Source organism: Cyprinodon tularosa, unplaced genomic scaffold (genome assembly GCF_016077235.1).
Source record: "Cyprinodon tularosa strain WSP-4 unplaced genomic scaffold, ASM1607723v1 ctg259, whole genome shotgun sequence".
Lineage (NCBI taxonomy): Eukaryota > Metazoa > Chordata > Actinopteri > Cyprinodontiformes > Cyprinodontidae > Cyprinodon > Cyprinodon tularosa.
The window spans coordinates 1003293-1022378 of record NW_024038958.1 but is presented as its reverse complement, the minus strand read 5'-3'; the positions used below and the strand labels follow the sequence as shown (position 1 = coordinate 1022378).

At 37.2% G+C, this 19086-nt stretch overlaps 2 protein-coding genes across 2 annotated transcripts in view; both read right to left on the bottom strand.

Moving 5' to 3' along the window:
- LOC119785783 (collagen alpha-3(V) chain-like) overlaps positions 1 to 11265 on the bottom strand; it is a 23757-nt gene extending 12492 nt beyond the window's left edge. The window contains exons 1-21 of the mRNA XM_038288573.1: positions 11233 to 11265; positions 11085 to 11129; positions 9897 to 10004; positions 9138 to 9191; positions 8950 to 9003; positions 7536 to 7589; positions 7302 to 7409; positions 5637 to 5693; positions 5425 to 5532; positions 5229 to 5279; positions 3553 to 3606; positions 3380 to 3433; positions 3189 to 3242; positions 2994 to 3101; positions 2792 to 2845; positions 2008 to 2061; positions 1830 to 1883; positions 1676 to 1729; positions 1540 to 1593; positions 1380 to 1433; positions 1249 to 1302 (exon numbers count right to left, since the gene is read on the bottom strand). Coding sequence (XP_038144501.1) covers positions 1249 to 1302; positions 1380 to 1433; positions 1540 to 1593; positions 1676 to 1729; positions 1830 to 1883; positions 2008 to 2061; positions 2792 to 2845; positions 2994 to 3101; positions 3189 to 3242; positions 3380 to 3433; positions 3553 to 3606; positions 5229 to 5279; positions 5425 to 5532; positions 5637 to 5693; positions 7302 to 7409; positions 7536 to 7589; positions 8950 to 9003; positions 9138 to 9191; positions 9897 to 9938 — 1176 coding nt within the window. The 5' untranslated portion in view covers positions 9939 to 10004; positions 11085 to 11129; positions 11233 to 11265. The remainder of the gene's footprint in view (positions 1 to 1248; positions 1303 to 1379; positions 1434 to 1539; positions 1594 to 1675; positions 1730 to 1829; positions 1884 to 2007; positions 2062 to 2791; positions 2846 to 2993; positions 3102 to 3188; positions 3243 to 3379; positions 3434 to 3552; positions 3607 to 5228; positions 5280 to 5424; positions 5533 to 5636; positions 5694 to 7301; positions 7410 to 7535; positions 7590 to 8949; positions 9004 to 9137; positions 9192 to 9896; positions 10005 to 11084; positions 11130 to 11232) is intronic.
- si:dkey-21p1.3 (collagen alpha-3(IX) chain) overlaps positions 11240 to 19086 on the bottom strand; it is a 24464-nt gene continuing 16617 nt past the window's right edge. The window contains exons 24-31 of the mRNA XM_038288572.1: positions 18969 to 19013; positions 18826 to 18879; positions 14396 to 14440; positions 14134 to 14187; positions 13402 to 13455; positions 11799 to 11852; positions 11652 to 11705; positions 11240 to 11438 (exon numbers count right to left, since the gene is read on the bottom strand). Coding sequence (XP_038144500.1) covers positions 11337 to 11438; positions 11652 to 11705; positions 11799 to 11852; positions 13402 to 13455; positions 14134 to 14187; positions 14396 to 14440; positions 18826 to 18879; positions 18969 to 19013 — 462 coding nt within the window. The 3' untranslated portion in view covers positions 11240 to 11336. The remainder of the gene's footprint in view (positions 11439 to 11651; positions 11706 to 11798; positions 11853 to 13401; positions 13456 to 14133; positions 14188 to 14395; positions 14441 to 18825; positions 18880 to 18968; positions 19014 to 19086) is intronic.

Here is a 19086-nt window from a genome sequence, read left to right as displayed (position 1 = left end):
TACCATCCTGTCTCCAAAACACTCCCAGAAACACATCGCAGGAACATCTCATCATGTCCCCCTGCTGTGCACAGTAAGACGGCTCTCCCTCTTTTGTTGTGGCTCTCCAAGCAATCTACATTGGAGAGACCCCTAAAAAGAAGACCATGCAGGCCATGATTATCAAAACCTTCTTACAGCTGACAGCTTAAGTGGACCTGGTAAATCTTCGAATCCGGTTCTGAAAAACAGACTTTCCGCAACATTTCTCTCTGATTTTACAGGAATGACTTGAAGGTAGCAGAGACTGGAACCATGGAGCACCCACAAGGACAAAGACACAGGCAATCTGAACACAGACCGATTAAACACGTCCTGCCTCACCTTTCCACACATGAGATCAACACAGATCACAGCTCTGGCAAAGTTAGGGAAAGGGTTTTCAGCTAAACAATTTGGGTTTTGATGATTTCTGATGATTTCATCAAAACTATAAGCTATAAAAAAGTTAGCGATGACTGCATGGTACTATGACATGTTTTCAGGTGTTGTTTATAAAGCTTAAACAAACTATATTTCACTATGGGTTAAAACACTAATATAAAACCCATACCAAAATGTGCATCATTGCATTATTTATGGAATGAGGTTTTCAACCATTTTATTTTATTTGTGTACATCCAGCTTAGTCTAGTAAAGCTTCACTAGTTCAGCAAAGAGTTTTAAACTCTAATTTGTGACACTGCTGCCTTGCAGCAAGAAGGTTCTGGGTTCAGTTCCTGGCCTGGGGTCTTTCTGCATGGAGTTTGCATGTTCTCCCTGAGCATGCGTGGATTCTCTCTGGATACTCCGGCTTCCACCCACTGTCCAAAAAACATGACTGTTAGGTTAATTGGCTTCTCTAAATTCTCCTGTGCGAGGGGTTGTGTGTTGCCCTGCGATGGACTGGTGACCTGTCCAGGGTGTACCCTGCCTCTTGCTCATTGACAACTGGAGATAGGCACCATGACCCCACTTGGGATTAATGGATGGACTTGGACTGTGTGCAGAGTTTAGTGCTTGACCTTGATTGGAGCCCGAATCCTACTTTCATTTGTTGTCCTGACACACAGTTGGGTGTGTGTTTACAGAACAACATATAACAGACCAAAAGTTATTTCATTAAATAACAAGTTACAAGAGTATTCAACCGGGCAATAATCACTTTCCTTCCCCGGGTGAGCATTAAATGTAAAGTTGCTGCACAACAGCGCACTTTATGCATTTTACCTGTGCTCCATCATTGCCTGCTTCACCCTTTTCTCCTCTTAGTCCAGCGATTCCCTAAATAATAAATGACCTCTGGTGTTAATGAATCCTCCAAAGGTTCCTTTGTTCTGCTTCAAAATGAACTTGTATACCTTTGGCCCAACTGGTCCAGGAGGTCCATTTGCTCCAGTTGGACCAGGTTTACCCTGAGAAAATTGATTGTGTGGAGTTAATACATGTCAGTATTGGATTATCAACTTGCGAAAATTTTAAAAAGAAACTAAAGTAAAGTAAAATACCACAATAACATACCTTAACCCCTATAGCACCAGTGTGTCCTCTGATCCCAGGAGATCCAGGTTCTCCCTATAATTAATATGAAAACATTTGTAACCAGATGATTTGTTTTCTATTTTATGTGCCAGATTCAAACTTATCTATGCCTTACTGTCTCGCCTGGGGGGCCTGGGGCTCCAGGAGCTCCTCTTAAACCAAAATCCCCCTTCATAAGGAGCAGAAGAGATAAGTTGTGTTTAAAAATGTTGATCTTTTATGAGATCAACTGGAAGAAAACAGAAGCCAAAAAAAAAAAGTGTTCTTACCGGATACCCTTCATTACCCTCAACCCCCAGTAAACCATCCAAGCCACTCAAGCCCTGCCATAAAGAAGACAAGTTTTTTAGAAATCATCTGCATGCCAAGTTATCTTCTATTTGTAATAGATTCCTGCAGCTGTGATCAATAATCTAAGACTGTGTTTTGTTTAATAGAGATACTTGCTGGTTTTCCAGGTGTTCCAGGTGGTCCATGATTCCCTTTCTCGCCTTCAGATCCCTATAAAACAACTTTCATTAAAATGTAACTCAGTCAGTCATGTTTCCAATGGGTAGGCTGAAGATTGATCTTAGAAGAGCTTCAAGTCTGAAAGCCTCCTTGCCATCAACCTAAGTTAGTAACAAAAGAAAAATATGATGATGATGATGATGATGATGATGCCACCCCGATGTACTATAGAGAAGTATTTCAATAAGTTTATCTGGAGTGTCTGATTTAATCCACACACCTTTCACAGAATACAAATTATGTAATTTGCTCCAGTCAGAATCACCTATTAACCAAATTGTGATATTTGTAATGAAGTCATTTCTTTTCAGATTTACTGTCATAAAGGCCTGACTGACAGACTGCTGCTCAGCGTCTGTCTCTCACTGGTGTTCTCCTATCTCTCCAAGAACAGACAGCTCTTTTTGTAGCTTTATGTACTGATATTTAAAAAATTTAATATATTTGGTGAGGAAATTGAGAGGAAATTATAGACAGAACGAAAAAAGTCTAAAAAAATATTTGATCATTTTGCTTGGTTTTGTGTCCTGACAAATTACATCAGCTGCATTTTATAACTGGTCTGAGGCAGGGTTGATTCTTACAAGAATCATAAGATGTTCTTAGTGGAAAAAACTGATATTAATGTGAAGACCACAAATTTGTTTTGTAATATCTGACTTTTGAGTTCCACATTAGCTCAACCGCAGGAGACAAATTTTTTCCAATAAAATAAACTCACAATATTACCAGGAGCTCCTTTGGATCCCTTTCGTCCTGACTGGCCGTTTTCCCCCTTTATAATAAAAAACATATCAAAAGACATCTTCAACTGGGAGGGTAGCGATGAAATATAGATAATTATCAGTCAAACTATCTATTTAACAGTATTTTTTATTTTTTTTATTTTACTTATACAGATTCACTGTTAAAACCTTTCTCACCTTTGACCCCTGAATCCCTTTGACTCCTGGAAAACCAGGGAGTCCAACAGGTCCAGGTCGACCTTTAGCTCCTGGAGCCCCAACAGCCCCTAATTTTCCTGCAGTGCCCTGGAAGCATATTATTTAATAGGCGGTAAGCACAGTGTCAAGTGGTATATGTGTTCTGCTCACAGTTGAAAATAACAACGTTGTTACCATTGCACCATGTTTCCCAGTTTCACCCTTTGCCCCCTTTTGTCCTCTTGCACCCTTGCAAAGACACACAATTACACAAATTCTGTATGGGTATGCCTCCTTGCAAACCATTAAATAAGCCTGATGAAGTCTAATGCTGTGGGTGGGTGGTGGTGGGTGTGGACCCGGTGAGGGTCATGATAAAAACTCACCATGTCTCCTTTAATGCCTGAAGGACCTGTTATGCCTTTCACCCCATGACTGCCCTAAATTAAAAACTACCGATTCAAAACTTTTCAAAACAAAAAACTTATTCACAACATTTGGAAAATAATCCTGTATATGAATTCATACATATTATAGAAAAAAAAAAGATAAAAATCACCTTTTGTCCAGGCTTTCCTGCTTTGCCCTCATCTCCTTTCATGCCTGATAAGCCCTGGAAATATAGTATTTCACATTTTGTAAAAGGGAAGTTTAAAGAGACTATTTTGCAAATATAATCTCACAGTCAAAGCAAGACAGTTTATAGATGGAGGCTGAAGTAGGCACATAGAGTGCAGTTTCAGTTTAAAAAAAAAACAGAAGTCACATCCTCTGTCCTGTTTTAGGTCAGTTAGGATTTATAAAATGATTTCTATCTTTCAAATAGCAGAGCATTTTTTGGGATAATTTTTCCAAAAGTTTCTCAAAATAGTTTTCTCTAGTTTTGGCCCATTACTTCTGAGAGAACTGCTTTGATTTGAGGTTCAAAGGCTGCCTTGTACTCACACACCTTTTGATATGTGATATGATTAAGGTAATTGCCTATTTACAAAATCCATCAAATGTGCATTGCGTTATTTTCATAAAATAATGTTTTACTTAGTCATTTATATAGTGAGGTATCAGTCCCTCCTGTTGTAGAATTTCAAAGGTCTAATCAAGGCAAAATAATTCAGTTTTGACTTTCACCAGACTTAGGGAAAAAACCCCAAAGAGAGGATCTTAGTCACTAGGCATTCACTCACAACAATCTCTTTTACTTTGTTTTTTGTTTTGCTTCTGGAGAACAACATTTCCTTTCCAATTATGACATTGGACATCACATTATGATGGCTTAACCCTTCAATCATGGACGTCATTTTTTGGGAGGAGACAGGGGGGACATGTCCCCTGGACTTCTTCAAACATCAGTTTTGGTCCCCTACACTTGTTACTGTCCAAAAACAATGTCACCCCACAGTACACAGACATTTGTCAAGCACTAGAACTAAGCGGAAAATGGCAGCTCAAGTTGAAGCCTGCTTCCCCGAGTTTAGACCGCCCACAAGCTCCTGATTGACCGACCATCTTATCTTGTGTCATTGGCTGTCACCCATGTCACTTCTAAGAAGCTCACTTTACAAACATCTGATGCTCCACTGAATGGATGGTCAAACACCCTGAAGTTGGTTATCTCAAAAAAAAACTTGCGCACCCCCATTTCTGAAATCAAAATGGCATCCATAACTTTCATTATTTCTTTTTTTACTTCTGTGGAAACGGTACCGAAGCTTGAAAAAGACTTGTATAGATCCATCTCGTTTCCTGATACCTCGTCTGATGTGTTTGGATTTTCCCATGACGTCACACAAAGAAGCAGTCGATTTGAGTTGCCTCTGTCTAACTCAAGAGTTGTGAATCAGAGCATTATAAAGCCTTGAAACCATAATCTGGGCTTTTCCAAATAGTTTTAAGGTTTGTAATCTTTGTAAAAAACTGATTTTGAATAAAATAGATATCCCTTTTATTATTCCAACAGTAAGAAACAGAAATCCTAACTGACTTAAAACAAAAGTTAATTTCAGACAAGAAATCAATGTCATATGTCTCTTAAAATGTTTGTATTGTTATTGGGAAACATAACATACAGATCACCAATTCTATCATTTATATTGGATGACCATGTTTGTATCCTTTTATTGCAAAATGTGTGCTACAAGTCACAAACATTTCTGTCTAAGTGCTTTATGCATCTTATTCACAGTAAAAAGACGCTGCCGATAAACACATTCAGACAAATAAATAAATGGTACCTACAGATAAAACCGGTCCTAATTGCCCAGCAGGGCCGATCCTTCCAGGAGGGCCCTGGAATAGTATGAGATTGCTGTGTAACTCCCAGACATGTTTTTATTTACCATATTATGACAGTATCATGTACACTCATGCGAAATATGACATTAAGATTTACTTTCTGACAGTATTTCTGACAACATAAGGTCATCACACTTACCGTGTGTCCCTGGGGCCCTTTCTGCCCTTTGACTCCTGCTGCTCCAGTGTTTCCTCCAGGTCCAAACCGTCCGGGTATTCCTGCTGTACCTCTGGGGCCTGTTTCTCCCTGTGAAAGTATCATCATCTTCTTGTCAGGTATTTTGCCTTTTTGTCTTATTTTATAGACATTTTCTATGGTTTATTCAGTAAAACTCACATAAACTGTCTTACTTTAGGCCCTGGAAATCCTTGTTGTCCTACGTCTCCTGGGGGACCTCTGTATCCCTGCTTTGGAAAAAAAAAACATGGAAAAAAAGGAAAGGAAAACATCTATAAACTCCATGTATGTTTCTGAGGACACTGATTCAGCTCAGGGCCTCTTATAGAAGTTGGTTGAACACACAAAAAAATTGTGGGGCAATATCTTAAGCCCTACTCAGCATGTACTAAACTAAAAGCTCCATGAAAGTGTGGTAATTCACTCAAAGTTTTGACAGAAGCAGCACAATCCTTTTTAAAATGACGAATTCAAAGTATATAGCACCAAAACTCATCTAAATCCACTGGAAGATAACTGGATTTCATTTTATTAAACTCCAGGAGTCACAGGTCTTGCCTTTTGTGAGTTAAACCTTAATGATTCAACTGAATCAAATTTAGCCTCAATGATAAAATAATATGCCTTAGAAAGTAACCGAAAACAGCTTCAGAAGGGTGAAAATGTCAACATTTCTTTTTTACTATTTATGTAAGTTTGCTTTGGTCTGTGGACCATGGGTATTCTGAACACAGACAATTTAACTCTAGCTGAAAAAAACAAACTATGGAACACCAGATTGAGTCCAGCAAAGTCAGTTGTGAGGATCCATAAGAATGATGAGGTGTTTATAATTAAAAATACTGATAACAGCTACATAAAGGCGTGCATAATTGGGGAGGGTGTGCCTTCATTTGTTCCACTCGACCACATTGCCAATGGAAGAATGAGTTTTCAGAGATGTTACTAACCTGCTGGCACATGATGAGGCATGACTTATTTGAGGCATGACTTATTTAGACTGATCAGCCTTACAAAAGCGCATCAGGAGAAACTGTGTTAGCTTCCCACTTTGCACACTTTGCAACTGGGGGGATTTAGGGAGCTGATTTACAGGTTAAATACTGTTTATCTGTGATGAGTTCATCTGTGGTGCATACCATGATCAACTTCAAGTAGACTTTGTGCATGATGGCTAGCTTCTGTTTTTTTTTTTTTTTGATGTGGTAAATTGCTTTGGACTGTAATTATACCTCAGATAGTGTGTGTGGTTGAATGTTTCTAATAGAAAATTTGAGAATGTATTCACATGAATTGTAAGGATTTGGTAAACATCACAATGGAGCTTAATGTGGCAGTTAGACAGCACGCTTTGGACTTGATACAAAAAATGTAATGCAGAAATACTGACAGACTTTTCAGCAACTTTCTGTACTGACTAGCTGATGTCACTCAATTAAATGTTGAATGGATGTAAGTAATAACCATCAGGTGTGCTGACAAAGTCTCTCTGTGAGTACCTGACGGCTCTGTTGCCGTGGTAATTTGGACATGTGATTGGTGCCTTCTAGACATTCATAATGGTTTGCATAATTTATGGGTAGGGTTGGACCAGGCAAAGATACATCAACTGGATGAAGTGTGCGTTGACGTGTATGCATGAGTTCTTACACATGAATGATTTTTTGCACCACAAGTTCCGATATTTCTCCCAAATGAAAACTTTCAGAGTGAAAGTTGGGCAATGTATTGTTCATGAAGCCTCAGGTAATTTAATTAATATTTCAGACATGAGTACCTATATAGTTTGAATACTTTTATGTCCAGCATACAAAGATAACAGAAATATCCATCTGAACCTGCTTCCCCGGTGGCCCCTTTGGTCCTTGTGACCCTTGGTTTCCTCTTTCGCCTTCATTTCCTTTTACTCCATTTGGCCCTGTGGGTCCGGCATTTCCCTTGTCACCCTAAACAGTTTATTAAATGCAACTATAAGATATTTACTTGTGATGCATTTTCAAATATATAAGATATAGTATCAGCTCTTATCAGTTCACTATAGTAACATTAAACTCAAATCCAGGTTTACTCACTGGAAGGCCCTTTTGGTTAGCTGGTCCTCTTGGTCCCATAAGTCCAAATGGGCCCTAATTACAAAAGTAATAGATTACATCAGAGTGCGCATGACATTTATTACCTCGCTTAGTAAAATAAAGTAAATATTGAATGAATGAATCTAACTTTTATTGTTTTAGCTTAGTGTAGACCAGAAAACAATTGTTAACCCTGCAAACAAATGACTCGTTCTCAGTTTCTGGCAGATATTTGTCTAAAAGTGCTATTATTTCAGTTGGTTCACAGTGCAAGGCAGCGTATTAAGGCACCCAGGGCTTATGGATGACAAACGGAGCGACATCATGACAGATCCTCCACCATCCCTAACAGTAGGGAATGAGAGGCTTTCCCACATGTGCTTCCTCTGACAACAAACCATTTCTCAGCAGATCAGTTTTCATCTAATTTAATCAAAACACACAGTTCCGCGAAGAGTTTTTTTTTTAGGTTTTAACAGACTCCAAATATTTTTTTTCTGAAGCCAAAGACATATAAGGCTTTTCCTGACATCCCTCCCAAGTACAGACCGGAAAACAGTCCCGAAAAAAAAGTCGGTCCCAATGGAAATTAAATTAAAACATATTCAATCCACTGACCTTAGGATTAGGTCATTATATCAGAGTATAAATAAGAGACCATAACAATATAGATGAAAACATTAAGCTAAACTGACCAGATTTTAGTGTTGCACTTCCTGTATGGATACAAACGGCAGCGCCCTGCCCCTGAACCATGTCCTGACTGTCCTACATATAACTACCTAATGTCTGTAAATAAGAGCAACTTTAGAGGAGTATTAATATACATATACAGTTTCTCCTGTCATATAGATTACATACAGTACATCTCTCATATTTAATATGGAAATTCTCTTGTCTTTCCATTCTGAGTGACAGACTAGAAGACATGAGCCCCTTTTTGTCCCTACAGTGTAGGGAGACACTGTTTCAATTTCTTACCGGCTCTGGTTAATTAAATAAAAAATAAAAATAGTAAATTACAGAAATTAATTGAGTGAACTATATATTGGAAGATTATCATTTTGCGAAAACAAATGCTTGCTAAGTTGAAAGGGCCAGATTTAAAGGCATAGTTGATGATCTTTGCAAATTTTTGAAAAGACCCGCACTCTCCACTCCACTAAAAATGCCTATTAGACGCATTTAAAAGTTGCTGTTTGCATCGCTCATACAAGCTTACTTTCCAAAAGAAGATTTGCAGTTTTTCCACTATGTCAGACTCACCACGGTAAATGAAAGCTCGTAGGATGGCCTATGTACAGTAAACATATTACCAGAATGGTGATAAAGATTGTTTTAAAGTCTGCATGTGTGCATATATATATATATATATATATATATATATATGATTGAGAGAGTTTTATTAATATACCTCCTCACCATCGAGACCATCAACTCCCTTCTGTCCTACAGCTCCTCTGGATCCCTAAAAACAAAATCAGCAAATACTGAATCACTGGTTATTTTTATAAATGATTTAAAATTCCCGTGCTGGGAAAAAAAGAGAGGCTGCACTATGATAGAAGTAAAGGTGGAAGAGAATTTCTTAAAATGCTTGACCTTGTCGCCTTTAAGACCAGTCGATCCAATTAGTCCTTGAGGCCCATCTTTACCCTGTATGGGGAGAGTTGAATCAATAAACTTCTTTGTGAAGGTTTTCATTACCCTAACCCTATGCAGCGGTGGGATTTAGCAAAGCAATGACGATTAAAAGCCAAAAAACATCCGCTTTGATTCAAACCGCTCTTACACCAGAGCCTCGAGATGCCGAGATGATCTGGTGACTAACCAAAAGAAATTGTAGCCCTTCAAGGGCTAAAATTCTGTTTGCTTCAGATACTGTCAGCAGTTATCACAAGAGATCTGTTGTCACACACAGGGCTGGAAACGCTTAAGGCTAATTAGTGTTCTTTTTTCACAGCTAAAGTTTCTGTTCAGAACAGCCAAACATGGTTTTTCAATTTTTTTTCTCACAGTTACTTTGGGCTTCAGGCCTGAAACCGAGTCATTCAAACCTCTGATTTGATGCAAAGGAATGACTGATTAAAGGGTAAGGCCAACCCCTGCAGACACTGGTTGTGTTTCTACATATAAAGAACCTATATTTTTTCCCAATAGTTGCATATTTGTAATTGTCTGCATCAATTAACCAAATCAAGGTCTTTGAACAGTGGGAGAACCAGACTAGCTAATTATTTGGTCTTTTGGTTCTAATAATATTTTGGTCAGCATTGTGGCCTGTTTGGTCAGACTCACAGGTTGGTAACTGGAAGCATGCTATAAAGAAGCAAATGCATTAATGTATTAAAATTAACTCACAGGATAACCAGTTACTCCATCTAGCCCAAGTTGACCTTGCATTCCTTTGTCACCTGGAGGACCAGGTGTCCCGACCTCACCCCAAGGTCCAATGTTACCCTGGATACCCTATGAGGAAAAATTATTATAATTATATAATATATAATATATATATAATAATCTTGTTATTCCCTGTGGTAAATATGCAAAGTTAAGACTTTTTTTTTTTTTTTTTGCACAAGTATTCAGTGCATGTCAGTTATGGCTTGGCCAAAGACAGAAATGTAGGGCAAAAACAGAGCAACTCAATAAAAAAAATAAATAAAGACAACATGGAGAAAGAAACACCCAGGGAGAAATATACACGGCAGACAAGGTTTAACTTTAACTGTGTTTTTATCCTATAGCTTCCCTTACAGAGATTAACCTGTTTTCCTGCATATCATTCTGCTTTCTGCAGATCAGATCAATCATTCTCTGATCTTTGAATAATACAAACTGTGCTGAAATGTGGTCAGTGCTGATGAACCTGAATATCAACATTTGGCTCATTTGATCACAGCAGCTTAGCTTTTAACAGCATTTTTATGACTGCTTAACTAGAAAGATAACAGAACAATAGTTAAAAATAAATTTAGAGTTCAAAGAAACTTTAAATTGTACTTTTTTGACAGCGAATTACATAAAAACAAAGTAAAATTGGAACCTAGCATAATAACTGATTGCAGTAATTTTAATTTTAATAAGGCACATTGTTCAGTAAACAGTTTGTTTACTGTTGTTAAAATTAGAGTGGGTAATAGCCCTAGTGATAATAAATGCATTTTGATGAGAGTTAAACTAAACATACAAGGGTTGTTAGGTACGGTAATTGTTTGAACAGCTCCTTTGTAGAGTCCTATTAGAAGGTCTATATCTATTTCAGTGATGGTTCATGTTCTTGTGGTAGTTTTGACATCCCAGTCGAGCCAAATCGTGTGCCTTAATGCCTGCAGCAGTAAAACTGTTGTTATTAATCAGGTGTTAACGATAAGTCTATTAAGTTATATAAATATAAATCCATTTGATGATAACCTACAAAATGATAAATATTCTTGGTTGGTTATTTATGTTTTTTGTTTCTATCTGTGCTTAAATGAGGTAAGAATGAACAAAGCACATCAGAAGAAATACAAGAGAATAAATGGATGGATGAAAAGGATTTCTTACAGGAGGTCCCGTGTATCCCTTTGGTCCAGGTGCTCCTCGCTCTCCCTGAGGCATAAAAGGTAATAAAAATCAGCTTAAAATAAAAAAAAAGACCTTTAACATAATTTCTTGGAAAAACAAATAAGTGGCAGCATATCTGCTAGAATACTCGCTTGGGCTCCTTTCTTTCCTTTTGGGCCCTCCTCGCCTATTTTGCCCTATAAAAAAAAATATAATGTGATGATTTCCCATGTAATCTCATCATTTGTGCAGCTATGATGATAAGCTGAATACCAAAAAAACTGAACCCAAAATCTTTACCTTTAATCCTTCGTTTCCCGTGTGTCCCCTGGGGCCTCTTTTACCTTTCATCCCCTGAAAAAGCCAGTTTATATTGTTTTATTGAATACCTTCACATGGTCAATGAAAAACAAAACAATTTTATGATAATTATAGTAATTGAGTTTACTTTATTTTACAGGCTTAAGAGATCGCAGATGTGTATGGGCCACAGAACGTGTTATTCAAACCAATGCTTACTGCTCTTGAGCTTAAACAGATTTATCATAGTAAAGGAAGTACACCTACTTTGACTCCTGGACTTCCTGGTGCTCCCTTTAGACCTGTGTTGCCAGGTTTGCCCTTGTTTTGAAAACAAACATATTAATGGAGATCTATACATTTTGATCTGTAATTTATGATGAAAATGTATACTTTGTTTCTGTCAATACTTACACTGTTTCCCACAGGCCCTTGGATACCAGGAGATCCTGCTTTTCCAGGAAATCCCTGGAAAAGCAAAAATATTTCTCAAAAAATATCACATATAATATATTTCTGATTTAACCAAAGATTTGCACACACAAGAACAAGCAAATGTCCTTGATAAATTACACCTATGTGCACCAGTTTGTGTCCAAGGCTACACCTCATGTACTTTCCTCTACACCCCCACATCCAGGCATAAATGGTCCATGCAAAAGCACTGTATACATGCTGTTATGTATTAAAGGAGCTGATCGGGGTTATTTCAAGGTTACCAATAACCATTAAACGGGTGTCAGACTAAAATTACAAACATTAACAGAAATCATGGTGAATGCTTACAACTTGTTAAATGTAGGTTTTCATCTGTGTTATGACTCACACTGTTGATTACTGGGGGATGAATGTTAGGGTAGAGAAATGTTAACTCTCATTAAGGATTTCAGCTCCCAATAGGCCTTTTTAATTTATTTAAATGGTCATCAAGTATAGTTCACTAGCACCAACGCGAATTACACCTCAATATTGGATGGAATTTGATGATATAGATCTGTTATTAATGTTTTATATAAATCAGGCTTTAATACCCAACCTCACCTTTTCTTCCAAAACAGGCATACCCATATGCATGGGTCTGAGGTAACATGGGGGACCGCACATTTCCACACTAAATGTCTTTTTGATAGAACATAACCTTTACTGGAAGGTGATATACTGAAGTTTCAAGCCTCATTTTGTGCATACGCAAGCTTGGTAAATCAGATAAATCTTTGCCCTCCAGCAGTAAGTCTCTCTTGCTTAAGGCTGAGACTTAATCTTCAGAAAGACAATTTAAAAATGTATTACTTAATATATGGCGAATAAACTAAATCCTGGAGGACTTATGCAAACAATAAAAAAACTACAACAACAAGATACAAAATATTTCTATACTAAGTCCTTTTTCTTTTATAAAAATTAATATCTGTGCATCATTTCATTCTGTGCAAAAACTCCTAACATCAGGAGTGTTGGTTTAGTGGTAAGGGCAGTGCGCTTGTGCTCTAAAAAGGTTGCAAGAACCTGGTTCGATCCCGACAGCTTGCACTCTGGGTTTCCGAGCAAGACCCTTATCTCCACACTGCTCCCCGGGTGCCGCACAGTGGCAGCCCACTGCTCCCCAAGGGGATGGGTTAAATGCAGAGAGAGAATTTTTCCAGTGTTAGATTAATAAAGTTAAATTATTACTTATTATTAACATCCTATTTGAAGGCATAAGTTCATCAAACAGGCATGTTTTAGTACCTAAAGAAATACATGGAGAAAATGCAGACTCAGCAGAGAAATGTAAAAATTTAAACTGAAAACCTTGCAAGTGCAATAGAATATTTGTACGTGTACAACTGATTAAAATACATTTATAGCACAGAGCCATTTGGAATCCCAAAGTATTAACATTTGCCGTTTTTCTCTAATCTGTTCACTTTATTGGTGGCTAAAATTGTTTTGACTGATAGCATCCGGCCTATCGACGGCAAAACTATTAAACCTTTCAAGATATGTTAACAAGGCAAGACAACAGCAGTACACTTACCTTTATTCCTTCCAATCCAGACTCCCCAGTTGTTCCATTTTCACCAATTGGACCCTAAAATATAGAAAAGTTATTTAACAGCTTATTACACAACCCCAAAACCTCCCCACTACAGAATCCCCACTACCAAATGATTTCTAAGATATTTGAAGCATGATCTGCACAATCTGCTACTTAAGTTTTAATCTGACACTTAAAATAAAACCAGTAATATTGCTACAATGACAAGTATCTTTTATTTAAATATCAATTACACATCAATAGTACTCACCAATACTAAGCTTCTTTGACTTAAAATTAACTTTTTATATTTTACAAGGAACTGTTTTATGTTATCAGGAATTTTGTCTCTAAATTCACCAATATAAACAGTCCTCATTAATTCTAACAGCAATGTTACTCATGGTGTCTGCACAAGTACTTTCTTATTAAAGTTATGTAGTTCCTTCTTAAGTTATTTAAGCTATTCTTAATTGATGCCAGAATAAAATATGAATAAAATAATCCTGATTGATTCATAGGAAAGAGTTTAGTGTACACGGAACACAAAAAAATTTTACAGGACCTCAAAATATTTGACTTAGCAGAGTTTTAAGTACTAGGTTAAATCAAATACCTTTAACATTTGGGTTTACTGTCAGTAAAGGCCAGTTAATGTTAGTGTACCTGGAAAAGTGCCCTTTTGTCTTTATTAAACCTAAATTATCACTTTAAAAACTAAACCACACTTACCCGTGCTCCAGGTTTGCCATCCTGACCTCTGCTGCCTAAATAACCTTGGAAACCCTAAAATAGGATGAGACATGAATAATATGCCTTTACATTACTGTGTTTTTTCTGATCTGCGTATTGTTTGTAAAACATGTCTGTTGACAGAGGCTGGATCTTAAGGCTAGTTTTTTTTTTTTTTTAAAGAATATGTTTTTATAAGTGATGTACAAATAGAAATTAAGTTTCAAATGAAAGTTTCGAACATAGTTGTAAATCAAATCACCTTCATCCCTTTTGGTCCTGTAATTCCTGGAACTCCAACCATCCCCTGCACAAACATGATGTGAACATGTGACTTCATAATCAAGTGGGAATGCTTATGCATTCCCACTTATTGTTGTTCACTTTAAATTTTTCTGACTCTAACTAGTCCCACAGTTTTCAACCGATTTCAACAATTTTGGTATCAAAACGTTCAGCTCGTTCAGGAGAATTCTGCTATGTCTTTTGGTAAAGATATTTTTTGTAGTTTTCGCGATATTCAACTTTTTCTGCAATTTTTTTGTCCCATTGAAATGCATGTAGAATTCTTAGATTTCAGCAAACTTCAGCTAAAGCTTCATCGTCTTTGACCTTTAACTACTTCAGCATACTTTCAGCTAGAAACACCATTCAACTTTTAAAATGTTTCTGTATCTTTCTGCTATTACTGTTTCACTCGGCTTTTTGCTAACTTTTACATTTTTGCTTCAGTGAAGCTTCAAACTTTAAAAGAAAATTTAAAGATTTTCAGATTTATAATGGAAGTCTATGGACGGAATTCTTCAACTGCTAGAGTGCGTGCTCTAGCTTTTGAGCTGTTCTGGTTTTTCCGAACAAATTCTTCTCAGTCCCTCAATACATCAAAACGTAGGGATTTTTGTCAGGATTCAGGAAATGTAACCCTCATTTGTGTGGCATTTACGGTTTTCCGACAGTTTGGCCCAGACCATGAAGAAGTCCACACTTCCCCAATAGAAATCCAATGAGAGATTTTCCAAAAATCACAGACAAAATCCAAAACGATACATATTTTCGTATCGCTCCCATTTATTAACTATTTGATGTACTAACATGAAACTTGGTATACAACATCTTCAGAACCTTCTAGCACTCACATTGAAGGAATTTCTTCAATATCATTTATGGTTTAGCTGTTTAGCTGACTTGTTCGGGCATAGGAAAACGCTGATTCTGAGAAAAATCCTCAAACTCAGAAAATGCACATTTTTACATCGTCACCGTGGCCAAATAGTTTTTAGTAGAAACATGAAAGTTGGCACAGTCGAAGCCGAAGGATGGCTGACGCCAACGGTGAAAGAATTTTTTGAATACCTTTTACGGTTTTGGCTCAACACTCGTTTGTTCGGAGGGAAAGTTTTGCTTTTGACAGCTCAGCTCTACCATGGAACTCCATGTTATTTAATGAGACCAGCAGGTGTGACAAACCTTTTTATTTCTCCTTCCCATTAAGGTTGTGAATGAGCTACAGCCATGAAAGTTACCCCAATTGGAGACAAAGGATAGCTGTCGCTTAGACTGAAAGAATTTTCTAGATACCAGTTACGGTTTGTCTTCAGCACTTGTTTGTTTGGAGCCGATTTTCCCATTCAAAAAAGCCTGAGAGGAAAGGAACGAAAGTGAAGCGGTTACCTCTCTGTCACTGACAGGCTCGTTAAGCGTTGTCAAGGTAACCGAGCTTCAAAGGATTTTACCTCTGCCACTTTAAACAGCACATTTTAATCTAATGGAGGGAGACAACACTGATTTAACATTTGGAAATGGATACAATATGACTACTGGCCATGACCCTTCCCTTTACACCCAACCCTGATAGACTTTCAAAATAAGATGCCGGGGGACCCTACAAAATAAAAGCCCCTACATTAAACTCATATTTTTTTCCCAGCATATGGCTGAACATTATAACCCAAACTCAACCACTTTTTAAAAATTAGACTCTAGGGGGCTTTTCAAAACACACCCCACAGCAAATTTCAAAATAAAAGCCTCCCATTGCCACTTCATCTACTGCCCTAATAACAGGGGAAAAGAGTGATTTAACGATTGGAAGTCATCAAGTATCATTGCTGGGTCTGACCCTTTTCTCAACACACAACCCTGCTAGACTTTCAAAATAAGACTCCAGTGACCCTACAAAATAAAAGCCTCCATGTTATACTCGCCTATTAATTGATGCAAATGGCTCAGCATTATGACCCAAACTCTACCAGCTTGTTTCTATTAGACTCTAGGGACCTTTTCAAAACATACCCCAGAGCGAATTTCACAATAAAAGTCTCCCATTTATGCTCTAATACATTATCTATTCACCCAATAACATGGAAAACCAGTGATTTCATATTTAGAAATGGATTCTATATCACTGCTGGGCATGACCCTTCCATTGACACACATCCATGATAGACTTTCAAAATAAGACTAAAGGGACTATACAAAATAAAAGCCTCTTTCTTACATAAACTCATTCATTGTGCCATATGGCTCGTAGCTATGACCCAAACTCAACCAATTTCTTCAAATTACACTACCAAGGCCTGTTGACCACACACCTCAGTGCATATTTCTTCATCAGGTTCTAAGATTTACACTGTAATAAAGCATGTGCTAACCTCATAACATGCAGCCTAAGCCTGCCAACTGTGCTGTCATCAACACAGCGGCTCATAACATGCAGGTTAGATTTTTTGATAAATTCAGCTCCTTAAGTTTTATTAACTCTCTTTTTATAAGCTTCTCTCTCTGTCCTTCCTGTGCTTCTTATGGTCAGTCTTGTACTTTGGTTTGTGGATTTTCAAGATTCTAAGGATGACACTGTTTTCTCTCTGCTGATCAACTGACACATTTTAATTAATTTCAATTTTTTTTTACAAGTCTTGACATTTCCACAGTTTCAAAATGTTGATACTTATTCAATACCATCTTCCTCAACATTTTACTGCCCATCCTTGAGCTACTCATTTTTTCTTCAACCAGCTAAGATTCAAGTTTTTCTTTGTAATTTATTTTCTGATTCAGCTAATTTAATACTTTTCAGCCTATGCTGAGAACTTTGGCTTCATTCTGCTCTCTTTCTGGACATGAATTAAGTTTTTCTGTTTGCTGCTAATTCATAAAACACCTGACAAGTTTCTGGAAAGTAGGTAAACCCCCCTTCAAAATTTCTTTAGAAATTTTTCTAGAAACTTGGGAGACATTATATTAAAAACCTCCTAGTGCATACATTAAAGACATTTTTTGATATCATGTATGGTTTGGCTGTGCAGCTTTTAAGATGAGTTTGTTTCTGCCATTTTACTGCCAAATGATTCTACCCTACAAAATCTTCAGATTATTCAATTGTTTTCTGCAGTTTGAAGTTTCTGATGACTTCCTATCACATTTTCATATGTTCTGCAGTTAATTTCAGCTTTTTTCATTCAGCAAAAGCATTCCCACTTGCTGTTTCTCCGAAACAGCTTTTTCTAGTTATATTTGCTCTGAACCTTTAATCTGTTGTTCATGTTGGAAAACCTTTAGTTCTGTATTATATGGCCAAACTTAAACAATTTTTCTAAATCCTTCAGAATTTCAACGGAAAGACCAGAGAGTGTTTCCCAAAAGATATGTGTATACATACGTACATACGCAATGTAGCCCAGTTGATGAGTTTTATAGATGTAAATGATAATATTTTCATTAAAACAAGCAAAAATAAGCCATAAAAAAATAGTTTTCTCTTGCAACCTATTTTTTTTAAAGGCTGAGTTTTTAAAATGTTTCCATTCCCCAAATCTATTAAGAAAAACTTGAAGAGGAATACCATGAGCAAACTGCAGACAACAGATGGTATTTGCACGCTTGCAATCGTGCACAGAGGTAAATGTCAGAACAAGTTAATTCCTTGCCAGATTAATTATAAATTTCATTAAATTTTACATATTAACAACTGAACTTTGTAACAAAAACCCTCCAGAGAGGCAAGATGTGATCTAAATGATGACTAAATACATATTGTACACCTTAATATGTAAAATTCTCTATAAAGAATTATCCTCACAAAAAAAAAATCAAAGGTATTCTATTTAAAAGAAAAGATATTCCAAATTGACACTTGCTTTAATAATAAAGGAAACCAGTTGTCACTGTTTGCATGGAAACAAAGATGGAAATGAAGGCGAAGAGAGGAGAAATAAAATGGGAAATACATGAGGCGAAACATTTAAAGGGGCAAAGTAGATATAAATAGAAGAAGGAAGGATAAAAAGAATATAAAAATCCATCCTAGGAATTTGCTCCTACATCAACAGAGAGATAGAACAGAAGAACAAAAGAAAAAGCAGCACCTTCTTCAGTGCGAAGGCCACCAAGTGCCAGGGGTGCAACCCCCCCCTCTCCTCCCAGTAATCTGTTTATTTCTCACACCTTTGTTTGGAAAGGGGTCATGGGATGAGTTGATAAATGCAATTCAACATGGAGAGAATCACACAGAAAGAACCTTTGCTGACACGGAAACCCCAAAAGTTTTCCATTCAGTCTCAATAAGTCATCCCCTGAGGTCTGCAAAACCCCATCCTGGGCTCCCCCAGACCTCTAAAAACCTAACAGTTAATTTCAGCCAGAGTACTGCAGTCAGACATCATAACAACAAAAGAAGTATGGCCACATAGGAACCTTAATACCAGGTTCTCCTTCTGCTCCTCTCTCTCCTGATTTGCCCATCTCCCCCTATGGAGAAAACACAATCAAAGCAGTGATAATGATCAGTGATTAGCATTTAATAGAAATAAAAAAACTCTTCCTTCACCAATACTTACAATAGGACCAGGCAGTCCAGAAAACCCAGCTCTGCCTCCTCGACCCTAAAATATAGCACTGACCATTAGTTTCATGGATCTTTTATTTACACTCCAATCTCACATACCATTATACTGA